The 27,212-nt window shown below is 53.7% G+C and overlaps 3 protein-coding genes across 11 annotated transcripts; 1 reads left to right on the top strand and 2 right to left on the bottom strand.

Moving 5' to 3' along the window:
• Nucleotides 1-28: 28 nt before the first annotated feature.
• Nucleotides 29-4,444, bottom strand: LOC306647049 (suppressor of SWI4 1 homolog). The gene is made up of 11 exons (XM_079116057.1): nucleotides 4,325-4,444; nucleotides 4,066-4,236; nucleotides 3,513-3,614; nucleotides 3,270-3,320; nucleotides 2,999-3,169; nucleotides 1,527-1,603; nucleotides 1,222-1,329; nucleotides 999-1,122; nucleotides 708-916; nucleotides 474-634; nucleotides 29-394 (listed from the first exon to the last, which is right to left on the bottom strand). Exons 1-11 carry the CDS (start codon nucleotides 4,340-4,342, stop codon nucleotides 177-179), a joined length of 1,410 nt encoding a protein of 469 aa, XP_078972183.1. The 5' UTR covers nucleotides 4,343-4,444; the 3' UTR covers nucleotides 29-176.
• On the top strand, nucleotides 4,430-12,759 carry ANGPTL6 (angiopoietin like 6). 9 transcript variants are annotated; one of them, XM_079116051.1, is made up of 9 exons: nucleotides 4,430-4,568; nucleotides 5,326-5,430; nucleotides 6,558-6,663; nucleotides 6,776-6,917; nucleotides 9,068-9,650; nucleotides 10,368-10,545; nucleotides 11,119-11,306; nucleotides 11,383-11,653; nucleotides 12,321-12,759. In XM_079116051.1, exons 5-9 carry the CDS (start codon nucleotides 9,075-9,077, stop codon nucleotides 12,509-12,511), a joined length of 1,404 nt encoding a protein of 467 aa, XP_078972177.1. In that variant the 5' UTR covers nucleotides 4,430-4,568; nucleotides 5,326-5,430; nucleotides 6,558-6,663; nucleotides 6,776-6,917; nucleotides 9,068-9,074; the 3' UTR covers nucleotides 12,512-12,759. The 9 variants fall into 9 exon arrangements, with proteins under 9 accessions (XP_078972177.1, XP_078972180.1, XP_078972176.1 ...); XM_079116054.1 differs by lacking the exon at nucleotides 6,776-6,917 and having other exon boundaries at nucleotides 6,575-6,663; XM_079116050.1 differs by lacking the exon at nucleotides 6,776-6,917.
• On the bottom strand, nucleotides 12,610-17,216 carry SHFL (shiftless antiviral inhibitor of ribosomal frameshifting). Its single transcript, XM_079116063.1, has 8 exons — nucleotides 16,867-17,216; nucleotides 16,277-16,400; nucleotides 16,048-16,097; nucleotides 14,661-14,699; nucleotides 14,319-14,468; nucleotides 13,701-13,804; nucleotides 13,425-13,579; nucleotides 12,610-13,028 (listed from the first exon to the last, which is right to left on the bottom strand). The coding sequence occupies exons 1-8, from the start codon at nucleotides 16,885-16,887 to the stop codon at nucleotides 12,793-12,795; spliced, it is 879 nt and encodes a 292-aa protein (XP_078972189.1). The 5' UTR covers nucleotides 16,888-17,216; the 3' UTR covers nucleotides 12,610-12,792.
• Between the last annotated feature and the right edge of the window lie 9,996 nt (nucleotides 17,217-27,212).

Below are 27,212 nucleotides of genomic sequence, written 5' to 3'. Positions count from 1 at the left end.
CCACTCAATCCAGAAAGACTCAGACACGTCAAGTTCAGTCATTTACTGATGCTCGAGGATCAGGGTTGGGGGCTACAGCTCCTTTATGAAAGGAAACCAAGGGCTGCGCCTGGGAGCCCCAGGGCAGCTCTTTCGGGCCCCAATCTGGGGCATTCCATCCACTCCTGGGCTTGAACTCAAGCCCCTCTCTTCTTTGGCTTCCCTCGGCTTTGGTCTTGGGCAACCCCTCTGTACCCTGGCTTGACCCGGGGTCCTCGGGGTCTGCCCTTGGGCTTCAGAGGCCTCTGGCCACCATCCTGACCCCTGCCTCGATCAGGCCTCTGCTCCTTCACCCGCTGCTTCTTGCCTGGAGGCCCAGTGTGCAGTCTCCGCTTGGTCACCCTGGGAAACATGTCTGTGGGAAGACAGCTGTCAGGGCCCCCAAGGACCAAGGACATGCCCTAAGCGTCCAGCTGCAGGACCCTGTCACGCACCCTCATCAGGTTCCTCGCCCACTGCCTGGCGGAAATACTCAGCTTCATCCTCTTCCTCCTCCTGCTGGGCAGCCCCCTCTGCCTCTGGGGGCGCCCCTGGGTCCTCGGCATCACTGTCACCGTCGGCCCATGCTCTCTTCATGCCCGCCAGACTCTTCTTCCTGCAGGAGAGGGTGTCGGTCAGCTGTCTGCTGTTGGGGACCCCAGCCCACTGCCCACCTGCCCACCACAGACTTGTGGGCCTCTCGCCGCTCCTGCTTGCGCTGGACGTTCTGGGCTTGCTGATCCTGCCTCTGGGCCTTGAGCCGCAGCTTCTCCTCCTTGGCTGCCAGGATGGCCTGCAGCTCCTCCTCCGTCTTGTGCACGAAACTGTGGAACAGCACGCTGCCCTCCCCAACGCCCTCTTGGATCTTAATGAGCTGCAGCGTCATCCGGGGACCGATCTGGGGGGGTAGGGGGGAAGAGTCAGTTCTTCTTTGGGGCTGGGGGCTTCCAGAGAAGGTCGCCCCTGCCATCAAGCATCACCTCAGTGAGCCGCACAGCACTCTGCTGGGCCCGCATGTTGCCACGCCCCGCGACGGCCTGGGGCAGCTCGGTAATGTTGTGTTCACCATCAGGCTCCGCCTCACTCTCCGAAAGCCCTGCGCCCCTGTGTGGGGACACGGGACTTAGCAGGTGGTCCCAGACTCCAGGGACAGTTCTAGGGCCCCTTGGCTTGCACTGACCTCCCACCCTGGGCCCTCCTCACGTGGCCAGCAGCTCACTGATGTCCTGCAGGCGGCTCATGTTGGGAAACTTCTCCTGCAGGAGCTTCTTCATCCCTCGACTTGCACCCACAGGAACCACTTTGATGCTACTGCATGGCAGAAGTGGGGTGGGGCAGGAGTGGTGCTGGGGTCACCATGTCAGAGCCCAGCTCTGAGCCCCTTGCCTCTGTGCAGCGTGTCAGAGCGTTTACTTTGAGACTAGCAATCACAGTCTCAGCAGCTGTGCTATCATCAGTCACACGAGGAGGCCTGATCCCGCACCCCTCACCCTCTCAAGAGGACTCACTAATGGCGGAAATCCAGCTCCTGGGAGTCGGCATTGTAGTTGATGAGAAGGCAGCGCTTGATAGTGTTCAGATTCACCTGAGAGATCAGAAGGGACCTAGCGAGCTGCCACAGCCTGTGTGCTAAAGCTGCACGGCCATGGCCAGGCAGGCCCCACGTCACTGCCCATTCTCAGGCATCTCACGTTGGGGTGTGGAGCACTGGTTAAGCCACACAGGCTGGTGGGGCTGCAAGTGGTGCCTCGACTGCATGGGATGCTAACTAGAAACCCTGGTCCTGGGGCCCACGGAAGGTGTCCACATCAGATTCCCCAAAGAGTGGGAGAACTGCTGCTAGCAGGGACTAAGAGCTGGGGCTCTGAAGCCAGGCAGATTTAAAACTGCAGTCCTGCTGAGCACAGTGGCACAAGCCGGCAAGCCGAGCAGCTCAGAAGGCTGAGGCAGGAGGACTGCAAGTTCAAAGTCAGCCTCAGTAACTTAGCTAGGCCTTGCCTCAAAATTTTAAAAAAGAGGGCTAAAGATATAGCTCAGTGGTTATGTGCCCCTGGGTAATTCAATCCCTGGTACCAAACAAACAAAACAAAAAAATACCCATAGTCCTTTGCCTATCATGCCCAAGGGCCTGGGTTCAATCCCTAGCACTTGGTAGTGGTGGCAGTGGGAATGACTAACCCCAAACAAAATTCCAGTCCTAGTTGGGGCCTGGTGGCACACACCTGTAATCCCAGCAGCTTGGGAGGCTGAGGCAGGAGGATCAGTAACCCCCCCTCCAAAAACCAAAAAACTCTAGTCCTGCACTATTTCACCCCCAGCTGCCCCCACTTTTTTTTTTTTTTTAATTTTTACTTTTTAGTTGTAGATGGACACAATACTTTTCTTTAGTTTTTCATGTGGTGCTGAGGATGGGATCCAGTGCCTTACACATGTGCTAAGCGAACACTCTACCATTGAGCTATATAACCCCAGCCCCCAACCCCACCCACTTTTGAGACAGACAGGGTTTCACTAAGTTGCTCAGGGCCTCACTAAATTGCTGAGGCTGGCTTTGAACTTGTAATCCTGCCTCAGTCTCCTGGGCTGCTAGGATTGAAGGAATGTGCCACTGTACCCAAGTAGTCCTACATTCTTTTTTTATTACCAGGGATTGAACTCAGGGGCACTTGACCACTGAGCCACACTCCTAGCCCTATTTTGTATTTTACGTAGAGACAGGGTCTCACTGAGTTGCTCAGTGCCTCACCGTTGCCGAGGCTGGCATTGAACCCATGATCCTCCTGCCTCAGCCTCCAGAGCTGCTGGGATTAGGGAATATGACAACACACCCAGCATGAAATCTTGATTCTAACCTCAGACCAATGAGTTCATCTCTATAAACCAGTTTCCCCTCTGTCAAATGGGGTCATAAGAAAGGGCTGGTGGTACCTGCTGCATGACCCATCCACCTACACCCGCCATCACAAAAGGTGCAGCCCACCTTGTGCACGTTGATGGAGGGGAACAGGTTCTGGAACATGGTGGCCATAAGCTTCACATGCATGCCATGAGGGCCAAAGTTGTTAAGCACCAGGAGAGGAGGGTGGGAAAACTGCTGCTCATGCATGCGGTGCCGGCGCAGCGAGGAGACCACATCACGCACCAGTGTATACTGCAAGGCAGGACAGAAGTGGGTGATTATTATTCACATGTGGCAGGGGCCATCCCCAAGCCTAGCTCCTACCTAACATGGCCCCACCTCCACCCCTCACCTTGTTGATCTGGAAGGTCAAAGTGGGGCCTCCTGGGAGGCGCATCAGTTTCTGCAGGAGAAGAGAGGATCAGTGAGGGTCCAGGTACTCAGCAGGGACAGGGCAAGTGGGAACCTTGCCTTATCTCTTCAGAGCGTTTACTTTGAAGCCAGAATCATGGTAGCTCAGGGGCACAGGGTTTCATCACGCGAGATGGGGGAGGAGAGAGCTTGGGGGAGATGAAAGGTGTGGATGTCCACTCACAAAGTAGACACTGGTCTCTGTTTTGCTCAGGATCAGGAAGTGTGTGACCCCAAGGGGCCCAGCCACTGCCACACAGTCCTTCAGTGAGTTCTTCTTACGGATCTAGAAATGATAAAAAGGAAAAAAAAAAAAAAAAATACAGATATTCCTCGTTGAGCCAAGACAGTAAATTTTAGCTGAGTGTCCTGCTACTATGTTGCTCTTTGCTTCTGGCCCTTCCCACAGTCCAGGGGAGTAGAAGGGTCTTGGTCACTAGAACCAATCAGTTGAGTTCGAGGACTCCCTCTGCCCCTTGCTTCTTATGCATCTTCCCACTTAACAGATGAGCAGAGACCCCGTGAAGCCCTTGCTCCAGGGCTTCCAGAAAAGTGAAGCTCTGCTGTCCCCACTGCCCAACTAAGCCCCAAGGGTAGATGCAGAGATACTCCGTCCCCACAAAGGTCCCTTTCGCCAGTCGGAGAGACTGCGGCCTTCCGAGGTTTCACAGAGGAGGCCAGTCCTACAGCCGCGATGACAGCCCAGGGTAGGTTGAGGCGGGATGGCTGGTGCAGACCTGCAGGCGGGTGGCGGTGAGCGGTTCCATGACCCGACGCACGTCCAGGCTGAGCTGCCGGACGCTGCGACCCGCGCTACCGCGCGTGAACACGAACGAATGCGGTTGTGCAGCGTAAGCCTCGAGGTTGCGGAGCCGCGCCTGGGCGCGCGCGCGCTTTTGGTGCCGGGACTGAGGGGGTGACAGGAGAACGGTGAACGCCGCGGCCTCGGCCGGGGCCCCGCCAGCACAGCCCGCCCCCTCGGCCGCCGCGCCATACCCTCCCCGACTGCCCCATGCTGCCGTCCGCTTCACGAGGCCGCCGCTGTCGGTCACTTCCGGCGCCGTGCGGCTCACTTCCGGCGCCGGAGCCGGTGGCGTCATCGGGCGGGCCTGCGCACTAGGTGTCCTCGAGGACAGCGGATGAAATCATTGAAGGGGTTGCTAGGAGACACCGGTGCCTGTCTCTACGGAAACGGGGGCGGAGTTGAACAGCTCCGCGCGGCAGAGAAGGCTGTCCACAGGTTCGAATCCCGCCTCGGCCCATTTCGTCCAGCGGTGCAATTACTTCCCCACCTCGAGGGCCCTAAAGCATCCCAAAGCGAGTATGATAATCTCTGCCCTGGCCTGCGAACCTAGAGACGGAATGTGCACACAGTGCGTGACACCGTGGCACCAGGCACTTGGGGAGCAGCCAGAGCAGGGAGTCGGGTCGTGGCACTTATTCATTTTCGTCCTGTCTGCCGATGAGCTGAGGATGGAAACTCCACCTCAACCTCTGGAAACTCTGGGCAAGGCGGGCGCTTCGTGAATAATTCACCCCCTCCCTCTTTCCACTCAGAGCCCCGGGCTTGGCCTCAGCCTTCTGGCTTTCCCCCAAAACCTCGCGTTGGAGGGGAGGGCCACCCTCCCGGAGCTGACCATCTCCGTCCCCCGCCCCCGCCCCAGGTCTTTGCTCAGCTCCCCCAGCTCCGTGTCCCCTCCCCACCCTTTATCCTCCGTCCTGGCTCCCTTTCTTCCAGCATCAATTGTCTTTCATCATCTGTAAGTTTCCATCCTTCTCCTCTCCATCCCATTTTCTCTCTCTCCATCTCCCCAGGTCTCTCCACTCTGCCTTTCTGCCTTTCCCGCCCGCAGCCCCTGTCTGTGACTTAGGAGGTTTCTTCTCTCTCTGCTGCCAATGGGGAAGCTGGTGGGGGCTGAGGCTGGGGGGCCAAGCCCCGGCCCAGAGCCCAGCCTGGCAGCCTCTCTCAGATCTGGGACGACCATTTCCTCTTCCAGCCCTGGAGTCCACTCGGGTTACTCTGGGAGTTCAGGACGGCTGGAAGTGGGGACGAAGGCTGCTCTCCCTGTGCTGGGCTGCTGGTTGGTGGGGACTTGATACAGGTCAGATGCCCTGGGCCAGCTTCTGGGGGGCTCTGGGTGAATGTTTTTCTACCTCTGATAAATTACTACATGGTATTTCCTCCTGCTCCGTCCCCGTGTGATTTGACTTTTGTGAAAAAGCGACCTGGTGTGTGAGGGACAAATAGACACATTCACAGTGTGGCAGATGGGCATTGGGAGTTTGCTGTGTGCTGGCTTGGTGTCTCTGTGCTGCCTGTGTGTGAACACGTGTGCCCAGTGTGTATGTCTGACACACAGATCTGGACACACAACCTGTGGATATTTCCCTTAGTGCTTTACTGGATGTGCGCATGTGTGGCTTTATTTTGAACATACAATTGTTGCCTATATCTTTGTTGTATTTCTTGTATCTTTTTTTTTTTTTTTTTTTTTTTTTTTTAATGGCGTTGGGGATGGAATCCAGGGCCTCATGCATCTAGGCAAGCGCTCTACCACTGATCTATATCCCCAGCCCTCCAGTTGTCTTTGTGTATGTGTGCACCAGATAAACTAGTGCACGTGTACATGAATTTCATCCGTCTACCTTCACTGCTTTGTGCAGTACTTTGTCAGTTTTGTTGGGCAATGAATGGCGTGAGTGTGTGTGTCTCTGTTTTGTTATGCACATGCATGTGTGTGACTGTTGTGTTATGTTTGAGTTCAGAGGCCAAGTTACCTGGGCTGAATCCCACTGTGATCCCTTTCTGGCTGTGTGATCACAGGCAAGTGGCTCACCCTCTCTGAATCGCTTCCCTTTTGTAAAATGAGGCTACACAGAGAATCTGGTGTGGGTTGCTAGGATTAAATGAGATAAAAGGTATAGAGTTTGAGGTGGGCCTGACACACAGTAGGTGCCCATTGATGTCTTCCATCATTATCCTTCTATGGGGCTGGGATCCTGCGGGTCCTACCAGGGTCTGCAGCCTCCCACGCTCTGTGCTCCACTGGGAGGAAGAGAAAGGACGTCCAGGGCACTGACCTGTGTTATCAGGCTCTGGTGGCCTGGGCAGGGGGGTCTGGCAGTTCTGCCTCAGTTCTCACGTGGGAAATGCTAAATATTTACAGTTGCTCCACTCCAGATTCTGGGCTGGGGTGGTTACCAAGCCTTCTCTCTCCTTTCTCACCAGCCTCTCCCCTTCCCCAGCTCAGAGGCCCAGCTGTACCCTTGGCCTTTCCTCTGACTTCTTATGCCCGCTGTGAGCTTCGCTGGATCCAGGGTCTTGGTTGTGAGAGGTGAGAGGTGGGAGGTGGGCATAAGCAGGTGGATGCTGATTCTGTTTGTTGGGAGACCCTGGCCTCGGCGTGGTTGGGCAGAGGAGGCTCCCAGGCCTCCTGCTCACCGCAGGCTGACAACATGAATCTTGCTGGGTTTTATACACACATGCTAGCTCCAGGAGATTTGGTCCTTTCCTGTTGTGGGAGACTGGGTGTTAGGAAGGGCAGGATGAGAAAACCCTCCCTGACCCCTGGCAGCTCCTTCTTGATGTGTGAGTGTAATAGCAAATGTGCCCTTCCACAACTTAAACCCTTCATGGCTCCCACTGACTCAGAGTAAAGGCCTCAAATATTCTGCATCCTATCTCCTGCTACCTCTGCCTTCATCTCCTGCTGTCCCCCTTGCTCACTCTGTTCCACACTCACAGGCCTCCCCTGCTGTTCCCTGGGCATATCCAAAGCAAGGTACAGCCTCAGGGCCTTTGCACTTGCTGTCTCCTCTGCTTGGAATGCTGTTCTCATTCTCTTGCTTCCTTCAAGTGTTGCTTTTTCAGTGAGACTTTTCCTGATCCCTTTCTTTAAGTCCCTTCTCCCAGCTCCAGACTCCCTCCTTCTTTCCATCTGATTTTTCTCCTAAGCTCCCTTGCTCTGACTTTCCTGCTGAGTGTTACATAGTTTTCCCCAAGTAGAATATCAGATCCAGGAGGTCAGGGATTTTGTGTATTTTGGTTGAGGCTGTGTCCCTGTTGCCTGGAACAACTTCTGCCACACAAACAGGCACTTCAGCAGATGGGGTTGATATGTGTAGACCTTCCAAGGGCATGCATATCCCTTCTGAGCCTGCAAAGGTGTGAATTCTGGTGTGCCCAGGGATGAAGGTGAGGGGGGCATGGGCGTGGCTCTTGCAGGGTCAGGGTGGTGGCCACAAGTATCTACCCTCCAGCAAAGAAGCTGTATGACCTCACTGCATGAGCACCTGGAACCCCTGGGGGGCACAGCAGACTGGGGCCTGTGGGCCGGGGAGGAGTGCTGGGCACTGTTTTGGGCCCTGGGTACAGCAGCCTCAGCCTCAGGGGAATCAGTGGGGTATGCAGATAAGTAGCACTGAGGCACTTTCAGAGTACCCATGTGAAAATGAGAAAGACAGTGCCAGGCAGGGTCCAGCCCAGGTGCAGTAGTCAGGGGTGCATCTAAGGCCTGAACCAGGGTAGGGAGGGGGCTGCCTTAAAATCTAAAGAATGTTGCCTGTGGAGCCAACTGCAAATGCCAAGGCCCTGAGGTTGGATCTGGCCAAGTGCTGTTCCTGGGTGCTTGGGAGGAGCTGAGGGCAGGGAGGGGACAAGGCAGATAGTGCAGGGCCTTATGGGTCCCTGGGAGGTCTAGGGCTTTCCCGCTAAGTGAGGTGGGGACCATGGAAAGTTGAGTGGAGGAAGGATGGGAACGGATTTGTGAGTTCATGGGTGTCCACTGGCTGCTGTGGGGGATTAGAGCAGTGGCTGGGGTCAGAGTATTGGAACCCCCCGGGGGCAGTTGCTATAAGGAAATCCAGATGGTGTCTTGAGATGGGAATGTGGGGTGGAAGCGGGGCGTGAAGGAATTCAGGATCTAAACAGAGGAGCTGACAAGCCTGGCCGAGGGGCTGGATCTGTTATGAAGAAAAGATGTGATCACTCTGGGTCGTGGTCCCAGCTTGCTTCGGATAGAGAGGGAGGACTTTGTTAGGGAGAGGTGCCCCTCACCCATCTCACCACCCACTCTCCCTCTGCTTTTTTCTTTTCCTGAGGTACTGGGATGGAGCCGGGGCCTTGCACACGCTAAGCAAGCGCTCCTTCTGCTTCTGCTCCAGCCTTCTTACATTTTCTTTAATACATCAGCCGTGGGCGTCTCGGGGCCTTTGCACTTGCGTTACCCTTGCCTGGGTCGCTTCTCTCCAGACATTCCCACGACTTCCTGCTGTCACCTCTTCCTGGAAGCCTTCCCTCGTCCGTCCGCACCCACCTCCTCTCAAGCTGCCCCTGCATGGATTCTTCACATCCCTCCCCCCTCCGCTTTGCTGTTATATTTAGCACTTAGCACCGACTAATATGCTCTGTGAATCCTATATTTGTTTCTTACCCAACAGGGCGGGGATTTTTGTGTTTTGTTCACTAGGAGAGAGTCTGGCACGCAGTCGGCACTCACTAAACGCTTGATGAATGAGTGCAGGAGGCATTAGAACTGTAGGGCGCCTGGAACTCAGGGGGGAGTCGGGAGCGGGATCCCACGCGGGCGTCTCCAGAATGAGATGAGCCGGGAACCCTGGACCGGGAACCCAGCAGGAGTGGACACAGGCATTGCCGCGTGCGTCTGGCCGGGCCTGAGAATGGAGGACGGATGTGGGCTCGCGGGTGCAACCGCCTCCCTGTTCCTCCTCTGCTTGCAGGAACGTCATGTCGGTGCCCCGGCTGCGCGCGCTGCCGCTGCTGCTCCTGCTGGGTGCGTCGTGGGCGCGGGCGGGCGCCCCGCGCTGCACCTACACCTTCGTGCTGCCCCAGCAGAAGTTCACCGGCGCCGTGTGCTGGAGCGGAGCGGCTGCTGCACGACCCACTTCGGAGGCCGTGAACGCCAGCGAGGTGGCGGCGCTGCGCATGCGCGTGGGTCGACACGAGGAGCTGCTGCGCGAGCTGCAGCGCCTGGCTGCCGCCGACGGCGCGGTAGCCGGCGAGGTGCGCGCGCTGCGCAAGGAGAGCAGCGGTCTGAGCGCGCGCCTGGGCCAGCTGCGCGCGCAGCTGCAGCATGAGGCGGGGCCGGGGGCGAGGCCGAGTCTGGGGGCGGAGCCTGCCGCCGCGCTGGCGCTGCTTGGGGAACGCGTGCTCAATGCCTCTGCCGAGGCTCAGCAGGCCGCCGCCCGCTTCCACCAGCTGGACGTCAAGTTCCGAGAGCTGGCGCAGCTGGTCAGCCAGCAGAGCGACCTCATCGCCCGTCTGGAGCGCTTGTGCCCGGGGGGCGCGGGCGGGCAGCAGCAGGTAACCACGAAGTCTTTCTCAGTAGCAGCTATTTGCTGTTCACATCGCCTGTAAAATGGGCCCTCTGTGGATCTGTTACCCGCCATTCCAAAATCCGAAAAACAAAAACAAAACAAAACAAACAAAAAAAAAACAAACAAAAAAACGGTAACGATATTCCTCCCGCTCCTTTCATTACTTATTTGGGTCAAAATATAATTAGGGGCTATTTATAGTCTTTACTTATTCATTTAACGTGAATATTCATAGGATCCTCCACTCAAGCATATTATTACCATGTAAAACGACCGATGACGGTGCATTCCTGTCACTCTGAATCTTGCCATGCCATTCTGAATTCTGGAACATATCTGGCCCTGGGTTTTGGCTAAAAGGTAGTTTCTCTGTGATAGTCCCTACCTTACAGGGTTGATGGGAGGATTTGCTAAATAGTTCAAGTGGGACATACTCCTCTTATTCCAGCTTTGCACAGGAGACTGAGGTGCAAATAAGTTAAACTCTCAATACCAGAGAGAGAACTTTAGCCCAGCTCTATCTGTGCTTGACAACCAAGAGGAAGGGTTTGGGGGATTAGTCCTAGGGCTGGGACATGCCCCCCCACCGAGTTCCTGTTTGTCTGCACTGGGAGAGTTATACATTGTCTCCCGCTCCTGAGGAGACCATGCCTCCTGAGCTGAGGGTTAATGCACTTGCATTTGACTTTCTCCATCACCCTAGGTCCTGCCACCACCCCTGGTGCCTGTGGTTCCCATGAGTCTGGTGGGGAGCACCAATAATACTAGCAGGAGGCTCGACCCAGCTCCAGAGGCCCAGAAAGACCAGATCAGGAGACAGCAGGGTCCCTTGGTCTCTCCCATGCCTGCAGGGTCCCCTGCCATCCCCACCAAGCCAGTGGGTAAGATGAGAGAGTGTTTGCCTGGGGATTTCCATGCAGTATGGTTAGAAAAAAATGGAAGAGTCAAGATTTTAATGGAAGATTCCTCTCATGGTGAGAGGACTGGAGGAAAGGATGCTTCTACTTTATAAGGAAACAGGGAGGTTTGACTCTTATTCTTATATAAATATTATATAAAATTTCTTACTATGGTGTGAAAAGAGGAGAGAAAATTTGAGAGACTCTTGTTTTGATGAGGGGACAGCTGATGTAGGACTGCTACTGTGGTGAGTGCTACTGTAGTGAATGCTATGTGGTGAATCAGAGTACTAGATTCAGGACCTATATTCTGGTGAGGAGCCCATCTATATTCTGGTGAGGAACCTGAGGTTTAAACTTAAGAGCTCCACATTTGCTCTTGTGAGAGAAGAGGGATGTGGGAGAGGTGAGGAAATGGGTCTTGGTGCTCTTATTTGGATGAGGGAAGGGGAGGGGCATCAGTGTTTTGTGAGGGGACCAGTGAGAATGGGGACTCTTATTCTGGTTAGGGGTTGGTGGACCCAGGCTGTGCCTTCCCCATCTCTGTGCCTACAGGCCCATGGCAGGACTGTGCAGAGGCCCAGCGAGCAGGCCACGGGCAGAGTGGCGTCTACGAGCTGCGACTTGGCCGGCTGGTGGTGTCAGCATGGTGCGATCAGCAGCTGGAGGGCGGAGGGTGGACGGTGATCCAGCGGCGCCAGGACGGCTCTGTCAACTTCTTCACCACCTGGCAGCACTACAAGGTGGGCGTGGCCAGGAGCGCAGGGCCGGGCTGGCAGGGCCGGTGGGGCGCCTGTTGCTGACTCTCCTGCCTTGCAGGTGGGCTTTGGGCGGCCTGACGGGGAATACTGGCTGGGCCTTGAACCCGTGTATCAGCTGACCAGCCGTGGGGACCACGAGCTGCTGGTGCTCCTGGAGGACTGGGGGGGCCGCGGGGCACGTGCCCACTATGATAGCTTCTCCCTGGAACCTGAGAGCGACCATTATCGCCTCCGGCTTGGCCAATACCATGGTGATGCTGGAGATTCTCTTTCCTGGCACAATGACAAACCCTTCAGCACCGTGGATAGAGACCGAGACTCCTATTCTGGTAGGAAGTTTTATTCTGGTGGGAGGTAGGGCAGGTAGGACTCCTGTTTTGGGTAGGGAATGAAACCCAGTGGTGCAAGATTACCCTCTGATAAGTATCAGAATAGGAAAGCAAGAAAACAAGGCCTAGGACTTTTATTCTGATGAGGGTATGGGGAAACCTAAATTCCTTCTCTCATGAGGCAAGAATTAGGAATTCTGTTCTGTTTTGGTGGAGGGCAGAGGATGAAAGCCAGGACATTCTTTCTCACTCTAGCTTGTTTTTGGGGGGTGGTGTTGGGGATCACATCTGGACCTCACACATGCTAAGAAAGCTCTTTACCACTGAGCTGTACCCCAGCACCCCAGCCCAGTCTCTCATTCTGGAAAGGAAGTAGAGATCTTTTTCCTGGTAAAAGAAGGAACGATAAAATTCCTACTTTGCAGAAAAACTGGGCAAGCTATGACTTGTACTTTGGTAAGGAGATAAATAAGGAATTAAGACTATTACTCTGAAAAACAAAGTGGGAGGCCAGGGTTTTTATTTTGGAGAGGAGTTGGAGGATTTAGGGCTTATATTCAGTAAGACTGGGAAGGACCAGGGGATGCTTAGCAGAAGCCTTGCACACGATGTGCTGGTGGAGGCTTGTTTAATTAACCTAGTGAGGACACCCATCTTTTCCCCTCAGGTAACTGCGCCCTGTACCAACGTGGGGGCTGGTGGTACCATGCCTGTGCCCACTCCAACCTCAATGGTGTGTGGCACCGTGGTGGCCACTACCGAAGCCGCTACCAGGATGGAGTCTACTGGGCTGAGTTCCGTGGTGGGGCGTACTCTCTCAAGAAGGCTGCTATGCTGATCCGGCCTGCGAGGTCATGACTGTCTGACCCTGTCTGCTGCGTCCCAGGGGGTGTTTCTCAGTAGAAGCCTAAATTGTCCTGGCCACACCTTCTCCGTGGCTCAGAGCTGAACCTGTCCCAGACTTTCCCACTGTGGATTTGGTCCCAGAAGCCCCCAGAACGGGACCCAGGAGTTCCCCCGCCAAGATCGCAGGCCTAGACGGCTCCCCAAGGGCACTTATGTCTCAGTTTAGCTCATATTTTATAACAACACAAAGTAGCCACAGACCACGTCTGGTTTGTTTCTGCACCGGGCAGGGGTCACTCCCTGGGCCCGCCCTCCTCCTCTTCCTCCTCCTCCTCCTCCTCCTCCTCCTCCTCCTTCAGGTCCTCCAAGATGAGGTTGTCCAGGTCTTCCAGGAGGCCGCCCTGGCTCAGGCAGGTGGCCACCGTGGAGCCACTGCTGATGTGGGGGTTGCTGGGATGGAGGACTTTGGGCAGATGGTTCTGTTTGCGGCTCTTGGGGTGTGCGCAGGATGTCCCAGGCACATGGGGCTCTGGGGAGGGAGAGGTGCTGAGGTCATGGGGCTCAAGATACCAGGAGACTCTGGGGATGAGGGTGCAGAGGCCATGTGGGGCTCTGTGGAGGCCAGGGAGGACCGAATCCACAGACGATGGGGACCTGCAGGAAATCCAGCCTGTGGAAACCACAGGATAGCCAGGGACAGGTCAGGGAGACAGCAGGGGATAAGACAGGAGCCCAGACAGGCCACAGGGACCCTAAATGTGGCCACTGGGGTGAATGACACCTCAAAACCTCACAGGCATGACTCAGGGCCAGGGAAAGGGGAGCCAGGAAAGACGAGCGAAGGCAGGGCTGCTGCGGCAGGGCCAGTCTGTGGTCACGCAGACGCGGTGGACAGACTGCCTGAGCGGGCAGGGCCGGGGCTCACCTCGCCGGTTGTAGCAGTCGGCGGCCGAACAGGAGTGGGTGTGCGTGCTGCGGCGGTCCATGTCCCGGTCCCAGCGCGGGGGGAGGATCCGTGTTGGATACACGGGGAAGCCACACCCGTAGCAGGGGGACGGGGACCCCATCTGTGCCCAGCCCCTGGGGGCGGGCAGGGCTGTGAGGTCCGAGGGCGAGGCTGGGCCAGGGTTGGGGCCGGGACGGGGTGGGACGGGGCCGGGAAGGGGCAGGAGCGAGGGTGGGCTGGGGTCAGTGCCCTCACCGGAAGTTGTGCCGACACTTCGGGCAGTGGAACTCGGCCAGGCCCCACATCTTGTCGGCCGGCACCGGATCGTAGCGCTTCCGGCATTTTCGGCACCGGGACACCTGGGGGTGCGGAGAGGGCACCAGGTTGTGGAGGTGCGGGCCGGGCCAGCGCCAGCAGCGATCTGCAGCGGCTGGTGCCGCTTGAGCTGCCGTGGCAACCGCACCTGGCAGCTCAGGCTGGCAGCTGCTACCGCCGCGCGGCAGCATTTATACCACGGCAAGTGGCAAACAGTACAGGTCGGGGCTCCCCACTCCCTGCAGAGCGAGTCCAGCTTTTACCAGAGGCACGCTACTGGTCTTGGGGCTCAGAAGCCAGACTTGGGGTGTGGTTTGGGGCTTAGGTTTGCTTTTTGCCATAGCTGTCAGACTACATGGGGTCAGGCTCTTGAGCAAGGGGTTTGGCTTCTCAAATTCAAGGTCAGGAGTCCACCTCTGTGCAGTGGATTGAGATCAGAGATCATGATTGGGCTCCAAGGTTGGAAGTCAGTCACTGGGTTCTCAGAGGAGTGGCTGCTGAGGATGGGGGTCAGGAGTGAAGCCTGGGACAGAATCAAGGTCAAGCTCGGGATATCACCTCTTTTCGCTGGGGCACTCGGCGCCACCAAACGTGATCACAGGAGGAACAGGCAAACTGACGGTCCACAGCAGGTATAAGGTCATCCTGGGCACGCTGGAACATGCGCAGGTTGGCTTGCGTCAGTGGCAGGAGGGAGGTGGCCACTGCCTGTGAAATGGGGTGGGTGGGGACAAGAAGGGGGTCACCTTCTTCCATAAATGTCAGCCTCTTCTCCCTACAAATGCATCCTCTTCCTGCCCCTGTGCTGTCTGCCATGGATAGACGGATGGATGGACAGATGTCCTCCCTGCTTTTCCCCCCTCATCCCGTACCCTGGCCTTGCCCCCGCCACCAACGCACCTGGATATCCCGATCCTGCTTCATGTCCTCTGGTGGGTCCTAGATGGAGACACTGGGGCAGAAACTGGGGAAGGCGCTCAGGCCTCTCTGTACCTTTGTTTGCTGGGGGTGAGGGGTCCCTGCATGGTGGCTCCTGAATGGGGAGAGAGGGCCCTGGCTCCATCTGAGAATAGGGTGCCCCTAAGTCACCAGGAGCTGACAAAGCAGAGCCCACTTACTGAGAACCAGCAGTGGCCTCAGTTATCCGAATAATAGCCCTGGGAGGAGGACATACCTGGTATTCCCATGGCTCAGGTGGGGACACTGAGGCCCAGAGCCCAAGAGTACCCTGAGTGAGCGTGGCTGGTACAGCCTGGAGCCCACACTCCCTGCCTGCCTGCAAACGCCACATGCTTGTCAACACTGACACACTGCTTAGGCTAAGTGCTTGGGATGTGGATCCAGACAGAGGCAGGGTGGCATCCCGGCTCCGTCACTTCCAGCTGTGGAAAGTAGGGCAAGCCACTTGCCCCTGGGGTTGTTACTGAGGGGCATCTCAGAGCCAGGCTCTGAGTCCAGGTGGCCAGGGTTCAAACCCCAGCTGCCACCTGCTTGCTTCATGAACCTGGCCAGTGATGTCATCACGCTGGGCCTCAGTTTCCTTGTCTGTAAAACGGGGATGATACATATTAGGACCTGTCTCATGGGGTCACTGTGACCACAAAAAAGTCAATTCCTGGAGTCCTGACATGAGGGAAATACTCAGTAAATGTACCCTTTGCTATGATTCTTTTTACCGTATCCTCTATAACACTTTCTTATACACTTTAATCACTCTGTGATGGGCCTTTCTATCAGGGGACATTCAGACTATCTGCCACCAAAGCTGGCCTAAGAGGCAGGTGGCCGTCTTGCACCTGTGCATCAAAGCCATGCGTTCATTCATTCCACAGATGGGTTCCTTGTCCCTCTCCTCCCCCACCTCCTGCTCATCCTAGCCTTTCTTCTGGGGATGGTTCCCTTTCCGACTTCCCTCTTCCTGGAAGGCCCTTGTCCTCATCCCTCCCCTTCCTTTCCAGAGCTCACTCCTCCCCAAAGTCTTGGCATCATCCCCCCAGGAAGCCTTCCCTGACCTCGGAAGCCTCTCCCAGCCTGGCTGGTTGCATTGCCTAGTTTCATGCCTCTCCCCCGGATTTAATACAATAGGCACATCGTGTGCGCCTACTGTTTACAAGGCCCCTGGCCAGAAACAGACTGGGAGGTGAAAAAGTGCATGAGGTTTGGTTGATGAGTGGCGGACCATCTGTGGCCAGGCCCTCCTGTTCCAGAGTGGGTCACCGCGGCTGGGTTGAGTCCCCTCTGCTCTCCCTCGGGCTACCCTGTCCTTCTGGGAGAGGGGGCAGGTTACCTGGGCATCCAGGTCGTTACTCAGTTCCTGTCCATCTCTCTGCTTTACCCCTGATGGGAGAGTAAGTGAAGGAAGGGCCCTTGAGGGGTCTGTTGGAGTTCCAGGTCGCGCAGTCTCCCCAAGCCTGGGACCTCCGGGGGAGAGGGTCTCCACGCCTCTCCCTAGACCACGCCCCCTCGGCGCTCCCACGCGTGGTCCCAGCACCAACTGCAGGACCCCCGCTGCTCACCGTACACGATGGAGCGTCCCACGCCGGTGTGGTCGCTGCCGAATTTCCTCATAAGAGCCCCTGCCTTCTTGTTGGATACCTTCCCATGAAACTTCTCCCGGAGGCGCCGGACGCTCTTCTCCAGCTGTGATGGGGACAGGGGGCCTCCGGTAGGGAAGCGGAGCAGCGACTGCCCCTCCCCCGTCTCCAGGTACCTCCTCGGGGCCTGAACTTGACCCTTGGTTTTGGCCTCCGCCCCCCCACCCCCCATCCCTTTATGGCATTTCCTGGAAAAAGCCAAAGTCCTCACGGGGCACTGGGGGAGGGTGCGGACAGGACTGAGCGTCCCGGCCTCGGGGATGGGCCGGGGGACGGCCAGGCCATCCCTGGCCCCTGACCCCTGACCCTGCAGCCCCCGCTCTTCCTCGGGGAGGCCGCGTTTCGCTCGGGGGATGTGAGAGTCACTCTCCTCTCCGAGCGGGGCGAACGTCAAGCGGCGGGAAGGCTGGGCTTGGGATGGAGTCCCCAGGAACTGCGAAGCCCCCTCGGCGTCCCCGGCCCCTCCTCGGCGTCGGTCGCGGCCCCCCGGCCCAGCCGAAGCCATCTCCTACCTCCACACCTTCCTGAGACATGGTGGCGGCGGCGGCGCAGGTCCCCGCGAGGGTCCGCACTGCGTGGCTCGGCCGCCCCCCTACCTGGGCGCGCCCGTCGGTCCAGCGCCGCGCAGGGCAGGGGGCGGGGCCTCGCGGCGGCTCCGCCCTTCCTCCCCGGCCCCTCTTTCGCTTTCGATTCTTGGGGGACGGGGCGCGCTGGCTCCGCCCTGGCTCCGCCTCTGCTCTTGCGCCCCAAACCCAGCCCGGCGCCCGGGGTCTGCGCCCTGCGGCGGAGCGCGCACACCTCGGGCGGGGGAGGCGGCGCGGCCTCTGCAGTCGGTCACATGTCCCCACGCTGCGCGGGGTCCGCGTCTTCACGTCCCTCGTGGGGGCGGGGCCGCATCTGAAGGCCGCGGCGAGTCCCCGCGGCCCCCCACCTCCGAGCGCGCTCCCCGGCTCGTCACCCTCCGCCTGGCGCTCCGCCTCCCCGGGAATCCGGCGCCTGTTAGGACCTGGCCCCTCTTCTTGCTCTGAGTCCTTGACCTGGCCACCATCACCTCTTGGAAGCTCAGTTTACTTCTCTGTAAAATGGGCACGACAAGAAAGCTTGCATCCCGGAGCAGAGTGTGTGCCAGGGTCCCCCAGCAGGAAACTTAATGGCGCCTGGCATACCATAGACACTGCCGTAGTCACTGGGCCACCTACGTGTGTCCGTGGTAGGGGCAGATGATGAGGGTGATTGAGAAGAATACAGATTCCTGGTCCCTAACTGCCCAGCAGAAGCCGGCTGTCTAGCGGTGCCGGGGAATCCGCATTGTCAATCGGAAGGTTGACCATCCCATGGTCCAGGACGATTCTAACGCAGCGGGCTGGGGGAGCCCTCAGCTGGGGCTTCCTGAGAAGGGGACGGACAATTTGTACAGAGGGCCGGAAGTTTGAGGTTTTAGTTCGGTGAAGGGTAGAGGGGAGAAGGAAGCAAGAGGAAGAATAGTGTTTGGGTCTCCAACTGGGCATGTTGCTGGCGGGGGTGGGGGAACAGTTTTGTGGGCTGTCCTGTGCACTGTGGGGTGTCAACCAGCATCCCAGGCCTCCACCCAGGATGTGCCAGGGGCAGCCCTTCCCAATCGTGCCATTAAACAGGACTCAGACATTTCCACGGCCCCTGGGGGGCAAAGTTTTCTTGGGAAAACCAATTTTAAAATATTTTTCAATTTTGCATCTCTTCAGTAAAGATGTTGAAGCTGCATCCCAAGGTGGACATTAATTTGTAAATTATATTCAGATACTACAGTCATTATAGAAAACGTTGTAGAAGTTCCTAAAAAAATTTTAATGGACTACCTTAGGATCCATCAATCCCACTATTGGGTATTTGTACCCAAGGAAAGGAAATCCGTGTGTTGAAGAGACAGCTTCACTCTTGTTTACCGCAGCACCATGCTCAGTTGCCAAGGTGTGGAAGCAACAGATGGATGGATAAGGAAAATGCAGCGTATACACGCCGCGGAATACTATTGAGCCAAGCAAAGGACAGAACTCGGTCATTTGCAACAGGGAGGAGGCCGGAGGTCAGCCTGTTAAGTGAAATCAACCTGGCACGGAAGACAAGCACCATGTGATCGCTGTCCTACGTGGAATTTTTAAAAAAGTCGATTTCGTAAAAGTCTATAGTGGGAAGGTGGTTCCGCGGGCTGGGGAGGGCGGGGCAGGGCGTGAGGCGGGCCAAAAAGTGCAGTCACAGTTAGGAAGGAACAGCGGGGTCGGTTGCACGTAGGGTGACCATGTAAATATAAAATAGCTAAGTGGAGCCGGCACAGCGGCCCTTGTCCGTAATGCTAGTGGCTCAGGAGGCTGAGGCAGGAGGATCCCAAGTTCAAAGCCAGCCTTAGCAACTTAGCAAGGCCCTGTCTCTAAATAAATACACAGAGGGCTGGGGATGGGGCTCAGTGATAAAGCACCTCCGGATTAAATCCCCAGTACCAAAAAAACACCCCAAAAACAAAAAGACAAAGAAACAACTAGAAAGGAAGATTTTGAATAGTCTCACCGCAAAGTAATTGTAAATAGTAAATAGTAAATGTTTAAAGTATGAGTAGGCTAATTACTCTCATTTGATCATTATACAATGTATTCATGTATCAAAACATTATATTGTAGCCCTCAAATATGTATAATTATGTGTCAATAAAAAATATACACAAATACAATTATACTACCGGGTTGGGGTGTCTAGCCCAGTGGAAGGTTGCTTGCATGAAGCCCTGGGTTTGAGCCGCAGCACTGCAAAAATAAAAAAGTAGCCAGGCATGGTGGCACTCCCCTCAAAAAAATAAATAGGACTGGGGATGTGGTTACACACCTCTGGGTTCAATTCCTGGTTCCAAAAAGAAAAAAAAAAATATACCAATATATTCTGTAGATTATTATAAAATATTTATAACATAGATACATTTTTCTTTTTGCTGTACTGGAGAATGAACCCAGGGGTCCTCTACCACTGAAATATCCCCTCAGCCCTTTAAATTTTTTTGTTTATTTTGAGACAGGGTCTCACTAAGTTGCCCAAGCTGGCTTTGAACATGTGATCCTTCTGCCCCAGCCTGCTGGGCCATTTTGATTACAGGCATGTGCCACTGCACCTGGCTAAAGATATATATATATATATATGTATATATATATGTATATATATATACATATATATATATTTTTTGTGGTACTGGGGATCGAACCCAGGGGCTACCAGCTGAGCTATCTCCCCAGCCCTAAAGATATTTTCTTTAGAAAATGAAAATAGTTATTAAAAATACAGATGTTGGACTGGGATTGTGGCTCAGTGGCAAAGTGCTAACCTAGCATGTGTGAGGCACTGGGCTCGATTCTTAGCACCACATGAAACTAACTAAATAAAATAAAGGTATGTCCATTTACAACGAAAAAAATGAAAACAAACAAAAAATACAGATGTTGCTGGGTATAGTGGTGCATGCCTGTAATCCCAGCAACTCAGGAGGCTGAGACAGGAGGATTGCAAGTTTGAGGCCAGTCTCAACAATTTAACAAGACCCTAAGCAATTTAGTGAGACCTTGTCTCTAAACAAAATATAAAAAAGGACTGGAGGTGTGACTCAGTGGTAAAACACCTCTGGGTTCAATTCCCAGTACCAATAAATAAATAAAATAAAAATACAGATGTTCTCATGTTTTCTAGTTGAACGGCCAAACCACATGGGCTGTATGTACCCCAGTCTGGAGATAGTGATATTATAGAACCTCAAGCAGTTCATGGTTCTTTGTGACTGAATGGTGGAAGTTCAGATGGGGATGGGGGTGTAGACTGTATCAAGGACCTGAGATATTTTTGTGACAGATGTGGGAAAGTTTGAAGGACTGCCCCATTAGAGTTGCCAGTTACTAATCTGTTTGCCCAGTGGAAGGGGAGGTCACAGCTCTGCTGAAGACCCTGGCTGTGGTAAGCACCAGGTGGGTAGGAGTCAAGCGGGAGTCTGAGCCAATCCCAATGCTAATCAGATCTGCAGGGTGCTAATTATTGTGGCCAGCACCTCCAGTGTGTACGTGTGTCAGGCACCGCTTCAGGCATGGCAGACACAGAGGTCCTCGACCTGTGGGACTGGCACTGTGGTGGGGAAGCGAAAAGAAATGAATATGTGCTGGGTATGGTGGCACATGCCTGTAACCCCAGCTACTTGGGAGGCTGAGGTAGGAGGATTGCAAGTTCAAGGCCACCCCTGGCAACTTAGTGATATTCTATCTCCAAATAAAAATAAAAATTGCCAGGGATGTAGCTCAGTAGAGCACCCCTGGGTTCAATCTCCAGCATCAATCCTCCCACAAATATATAATAGAAGAGGATATGGTAAAAGCTGTGATGGAAAATGAGCTGGGGTAAGGAGTTGGGTACAGAGGATCAGGGAAGGCCACAGGAAGTGACATCTGAGGAGAAACCTATAGGAGGTAAGGGAGGGAGCTAAGTGAGTATCTGGGAAAGAGAGTTCCAGGGAGATAGAACAGCATGTGCAAGGGTCCTGGGGTGAAAGTGTGGGACTCTTGTTACCAATTGTATTCATTTTTTATTGCTGTGTAACAAATTGCCCCAAGTTTAGCAGCTTAGGATACTAAATACTTATTAGTTCATCCAATATTTATGGACCAGGATTCTAGGAATGGCTCTGCTGGGCTGTCAGCGTTCAGGGTCTCTCATAAGGCTACAGTCAATATATTGCCTGGACCTTCATTTCCAAGAGGGTCTGACTGGGGCTGGCTGCTCTGGTTCCAAGATGGCTCACGCTGTAGTTGACTGGGGCTTCCTAACATGGCAGCCAACCTCTCCTGAGCATTCAGTCCAAGAAAGGGAGAGCCTGGTGGAAACCGAGTCTCCCCTTACCCCATGCCCCAGTGCTGGGGCTTGAACCCAGGACCTTGCACATGGCAGGTGAGCACTGTTCCACTGAGCTACGCCCCACCGCCCCCAGCCAGAAAGTTGAGTCTGTATGAGCTAGCCTTGGAACTCAGGGAGCATCTTCCACCACACTGTGTGCATTCCAAGTGAGGCAGTAGATCCCGCCTCCATTAGGGAGCTGGAATCAAGACCCTGATCTCGCTCATCTCCTGCCCGCCCATCTCCTGTTGGCTGTGCTCAAAAGGCAAGGAGGGAAAGAGCCCATGGGTGCTGCCAGCCTCTTTTGGGGGTGCAGGGCAGAAAGGAGAAAGGGGAAAGTCAATTCTGAACGAGAATGACATATCCAGGCATTGAATTTTGGCTTTTGTAGATGAACCCAAACCCCCAATATTCCCAGCAACCACACGGGGGCGCTGCCTACCACTGAGAGTTCCGTTTGCGCTTGGTGACCCTCTGACCTGGGTTGTTTGTGCAGGGGTGTGAGCATTACATTTCATCCTTTTTTTTTTTTTTAAGAATTTAACCTTCATTTTATTTTATTTCTGTATTTTTATGTGGTGCTGAGGATTGAACCCAGCGCCTCACACGTGCTAGGCAAGTGCTCTATCACTGAGCCACACACCCAACCTTATCCTTTATTTTTATTTATTTATTTTATTTTCTGGGGCAGTACTGGGACTGGAACCCAGGGCCTCACACGTGCTATACAAGCTGAGCTACATCCCCAGCCCATCCTTCGTTTTTATTAAAAAAAAAAAAAAAAAAAAAAAAAAAAAAAAAAGATGTGGAAAAGGAGGAAATGCACGTGCAGAGAACACTGAGAAGAAAGGCAGCCATTGACACGTTAGTATAATTTAGTCAAAGACAAAACCCATTAGCTCCATCTGTTCATTAATTTGTGAGGTACGCATCAAGTGCTTCGCATGTGGCAGGTAGGATGCTAGGTGCATCCAAGGACAAGACACCGTCTGCCCTTCGGAACCCTTCTGAAGCTCATGGCTGGTGGTTGGTTGGTTTGGTACTGGGGATTGAACCCAGGGCACTTGACCACTGAGCCACACCCCCAGTCCTTTTTTGTGTTTTATTTAGAGACAGGGTCTCACTGAGTTGCCCAGGGCCTTGCTAACCTGCTGAGGCTGCCTGTGGACTCACGATCTTGCTGCCTCGGCCTCCTGAGCTGCTGGGATTACAGGCACGTGTCTTGTTGGGAATGAGAGGCACGAAGCAGATGATATCACGAGTATTATTTAATTCTATTTGTATGATGTCAAGGAAAGAGTAAATGAAGGATCCACGAGAAAGGAGACCACGTGGGACCTGACCTGGCAGGGTGGTCAGGAAGAGCCTCCTGGGGATAGTGTCCTTGAGTCGCAATCACAACCCTGCTCAGACTGTGCCAAGTCCTAACCACACTCCTCAGGGCTCAGGCAGCTTGGGTGGGGCAGGGCGTGGTCTGTTACAGCAAGGACCAGGCCAGCGGCGCTGGGGCTCACCAAGCAGGAGGGCCCCAGTGGAGGGAGGTGACGCTCACATGGGACCAGCCCAAAGCCCAAATCTTGACCTTGAGCTTCACCCTTTGAGGCTTAAGCTGGGTGACCATGTGTTGAATTGTAGAGGAAATGGATACAATGGGAGCATGTGTATGCTTTTACAATCTGTTCAATTTTCCTCTCCAGTTTAACCAGATGAAAAAGATAGGAATGTTCAGAGTGGAGGTACAAGGAAATGAGAAGTCTCCCAAACCACTGCAGAGAACATGCTTTGGTTGAAACATTGGGAAGCACAATGCATTAGTTCATTTTCCAGTGCTATAACAAAATACTTGAGGCTGGGAAACTTTATAAGGAAAAGAGGTTTTTTCCTGGCTCATAGTCTTAGTTGAAGGGTGTGGGGCTGCATCTGGTGATGGCATTCCTGCTCTTAGGAGACAGGAGCAAGTATGTGTGTCTTCTGCTCTACCTTTCTCTTTTTAAAGCCACCAGGGCACCAGGCACAGGGATGTGTCCCTATAGTCCTGGCTACTCAGGAGGCTGAGGCAGGAGGATCACAACTTAGCAAGACTGTCTCAAAAACAAAAAAACTGACCACCAGGATCTAATCATGAGAGTCCACCTTGATGTCCTCACCTAATCCAAATCACCTCTCAAAGAGCCCACTTCTGAACACCAAGTTCTGATTAACCTTCTGCCTTCTGCTATGTGTCACATGAGTGGATTAATTTCAACCCACGAATCAATGGGGACACACTCAACCATACTCAAACCACATGGCCAAATCTACTAGGAAATATCAAGTAATGAGTCATTTCTTTTATTCTTTTTTGTCAGTACTGGGGATTGAACCTGGGGTGCTCTACCACTGGGCCACATACCCAGTCCTCTTTACCTTTGAGGCATGTCTCCTTAAGTTGCTGATGCTGGCCTCGAATTTGCGATCCTCCTGCCTCAGCCTCCCCAGCAGCTGGATTATAGGCATACGCCACCACACCTGGCTGCAGGAACCACTTCTTTCATTTTCTGTCTTTGGATGCAGCAGGATGACCCTTCCCAGGGCAGGCCAGTTCCCAGAGATCGGGAACAGCTCTCCACCAAGGAGGTTTTTCAGTGGGGACCAACTTGTTCAGAGCCCACATTTCCACCACCTATGCTGTGGGGCTCGCTTGCACTCTGGGGCTCCAGCCACCTGCCTTAACCACCCCAGGGCCAGGTACCTGTCAATCACGGACAGCCCCTACACCCCAGAGCCCACTGAAATGCTTCCAAGTGCCCAATCCTGAACCTGTAGACCCAGCCTCGCCCATTCCATCCTAGAGGCCTCAGTGAATGGTCTTGGCCACACCTCCCTCCTGCTGCCTCCGTGGCCTGCCCAGCCTGCCCTGCCTCCTCCTGGGGATCTGCAGGTGTGACCTTCTTCCTTCATGAGTGTCATTTCCCTGTCACTCCTGGGGGACCTGGGAACACACATCCACCCTCTGGCCGGTGGTCTCCCCACAGCAACTCATCCGTGAGCATAAAGCTGCACATGGAGGACTCTGCAGGGACTCAGGCCTAGAGCTCAGCAGCAGAGCACAGGCCGGCAGGCACGGGGCCCTGGCTGCATCCCCAGCACCAGACCCCAAGCCAGAACCCCAACCAAAGCCACCTGTGGTCACCTCGTGGCTAAAACCAGGAATTGTCCATGTAAAAGGAACTGTGTGAATAAATCAGGGATCCCCCACAATGGGATGCTCTCATATGGTTCTTCAAAAGAATGAGATTTCTTCAGGCCAATGTAGGGAGACGGCCACTTACATGTTAAGCAAAAAAAAAAAAAAAAAAAAAAAAAAAAAAAAACAACAACAAAAAAAATAAATAAAAGCAAATTTCTGACGAGTGTGGTCCTTCTGTTAAAAAAAGAAAAGCCAGCCGGATGCGCCAGTAGCTTAGTGAGACCCTGCCTCAAAACAAAAGATAAAGAGGGTTTGGGGCTCAGTGGGGGAGCACCCCTGGGTTCGATCCCCAGTCCTGCATAAAAAATACGACAAAAAAGACAAATAGACTGGTTTGGACCTAGGAAAGAATCTACAGATACATTTGGTGCCTTTCCTAATGTCGAGCTCCTCCTCACCGTATTTTCCAATGGCGTATTTCTCGAACGATGGGATTTCTTCTGCAACGAGCATTCATCATTTTTGTAATCAAAAGAAAATACCCAGTAAGATAAATCCAATTATTTAAAAAAAAAATAGCCCTGGAAATACAGTTCTTACAGTGACACCTAAGAGGTGAGAAGTAATTTGGGATTTTATAATTTGTGCCGTCCTCAGTAAGTAGAATGTCACCAGAGCCCAGAAATTGGCAGAATGTCCTTTACAGCATAGAAATCTTTTGTTTGAGTTTTGTGAAATCAGCCTCATTGCGCTTTTCCAGGAATGCCTTTTGTGCAGAAGTTGAGTAACCTGTTCCGGGCCTCTGTGCAGATGCATTAAGTGAGCAGGGAACTCGCAATGTCTAAAATACCGCATCTAGCACAGTTCGCCGAGTACCAGGTTGTCTGTGGGGCTGTCTGTGTGTCCTGGCCTTGGCATGTTCTGCCTTAGCGGTCATTGTCCCCTTTACTCCAGTCCTGTTTATTTGTTATCTGGAGACAGGTCTTGCTAAGTTGCTGAGACTGGCCTCCAACTTGTGATCCTCCTGCCTCAGCCTCCTGAGTTGTTGGGATGACAGGCATGTGCCTGTGCCCAGCTATGCTGCTTTTTCTAAGGTGTGGCATGAGGGAAAACATCCTTCACTCCAACCCCAGGCGTGGTGGCCTGTCTTTGCACCTGGAAATAGAGAGAGTTCATAACCGACCCTATATTCCAAAGGAAGACCAAGGGTGAAGGGCTCTGGGGAGAAGAACTGGAATAATGGCGGAGGTCTTAACAGAACACCTGCAGCTTCTGGAGCTGGGGTGGCCAGCTATGTCACCTCTTCGTATTCCATGTGGCAGAGATGATCCCTTATTATCTCTCCCCTCTAAATGGAGTGCCCTGTCCTTTCTTTTTCTGTTTTTGTGGTGTGGGGTCTCACAAGCTAGGCAAGTGCTCTGCCACCACAGCCCTGCCCTTCCTTTTTCTGATGGAACAAATAAATCAGACTTGTTCTTAAAAAAAAAAAAAAAAAAAAAAAAAAAAATCACACATTTAGACTGACCTAGCTGACCGGGCGCAGTGGCGCACACCTGTAATTCCAGCAGCTCGGGAGGCTGAGGCAGGAGGATCAGGAGTTCAAAGCCAACCTCAGCAACTTAGCAAAGCCCTAAGTAACTTAGCAAGACCCTGTCTCTAAATAAACATACAAAAAAGGGCCAGGGATGATGTGGCTTTGTGATTAAGCATCCCTGGGTTCAATCCCTGGTACCAAAAAAGAAAAAAAAAAAAAAAAAGTGTCACCTAGAAAGAGCAAGCCCTTGTGTGCACAGGAAAATAAAAGCTAAGTTTTGTCTGTGGTTGCTGCATGCCCAAAAGCATGAAGGACCGGGGATGCAAGTTCTAGTTCCTGGGTGGGAAAGATTCCCTTTGTCTTTTTTAGGTTTATGTTTTGAGGACTTGTTTGCTGGAATGTTTTTGCATATCATTAAAAATTAATAAGTACAGCACAGCAAAGGAGACCAGAATGGGAAGAGCCACAGGGTGGGAGGGACACTTTGCTGGCTACTCTTCCCACAGGGGGTTATGGTCTAGACTGCACAACTCAAAAAACTTTACACCGAAAATCAAACAACCAACTAAAAATGGGCAAGACACTTATCAAAAGAAGAATATGGCTGGGGCCTGGCTCAGCGGTGAGGGCTTGCCCCGCATGCACAAAGCCCTGGTTCCATCCCAGCAGAACACACACACACACATGCCCAAAATACACGTGGCCAACAAATACATGAAAGCACGTTCAACACTGTGACATTTGGGGAAATGCAAATCAAAACTACACTGGAATTTCATCTCCCATCAGTCAGAATGGAAGTCATCAGGAATACAAATCATAATAAAAGCCGGGGAGGATGTGGAGGGAAAGGGACACCTTACATTGCTGGTGGGACTGTACCTGAGTTTGACCACTGTGGAAATCAGCTTGGAGGTTCCTCTAGAGCTAAGCATGGCACCACCATATGACCCAGCTTTACCTCTCCTTGCTATTTATCGTCAAGAATTAAAGTCATCCCACTACATTGATCTGTGCACACCCATGTTTATAGCAGCACAATTCGCAATAGCCAAACTATGGAACCAGCCTAGGTGTCCATTGATGGACAAATGGAGAAAGAAAATGTGGCCGGGTGTGGTGGTGCACGCCTGTAATCCCAGCAGTTCCGGAGGCTGAGGCAGGAGGATGGCGAGTTCAAAGCCAGTCTCAGCAACAGTGAGGCACTAATAAGCAACTCAGTGAGACCCCGTCTCTAAATAAAATATAAAAATAGGGCTGGGGAT

This window comes from Sciurus vulgaris (assembly GCF_902686455.1).
Source record: "Sciurus vulgaris genome assembly, chromosome: 16".
Taxonomy (NCBI): Eukaryota; Metazoa; Chordata; class Mammalia; order Rodentia; family Sciuridae; genus Sciurus; species Sciurus vulgaris.
Note: the sequence above shows the minus strand (reverse complement) of the source record. Positions and strands in the feature narration are given on the sequence as shown.

Excerpts from the sequence above, each read along its gene's own strand:
- LOC306647049 (XM_079116057.1), bottom strand. Across the intron at positions 1,604-2,998 it reads CCTCCATCAACGTGCACAAG|GTGAATCTGAACACTATCAA; the intron begins GTGGGCTGCACC and ends CTGATCTCTCAG. Across the intron at positions 635-707 it reads GAGCGGCGAGAGGCCCACAA|GAAGAAGAGTCTGGCGGGCA; the intron begins GTCTGTGGTGGG and ends CCTCTCCTGCAG.
- ANGPTL6 (XM_079116048.1), top strand. The coding sequence starts at position 6,479 with ATGCTAAATATTTACAGTTGCTCCACTCCAGATTCTGGGCTGGGGTGG. Across the intron at positions 10,546-11,118 it reads CATCCCCACCAAGCCAGTGG|GCCCATGGCAGGACTGTGCA; the intron begins GTAAGATGAGAG and ends CTGTGCCTACAG. Across the intron at positions 11,307-11,382 it reads CCACCTGGCAGCACTACAAG|GTGGGCTTTGGGCGGCCTGA; the intron begins GTGGGCGTGGCC and ends CCTGCCTTGCAG.
- SHFL (XM_079116063.1), bottom strand. The coding sequence starts at position 16,887 with ATGTCTCAGGAAGGTGTGGAG. Across the intron at positions 16,401-16,866 it reads TGTCTCAGGAAGGTGTGGAG|CTGGAGAAGAGCGTCCGGCG; the intron begins GTAGGAGATGGC and ends TCCCCATCACAG. Across the intron at positions 14,700-16,047 it reads GTAACGACCTGGATGCCCAG|GACCCACCAGAGGACATGAA; the intron begins GTAACCTGCCCC and ends GTCTCCATCTAG.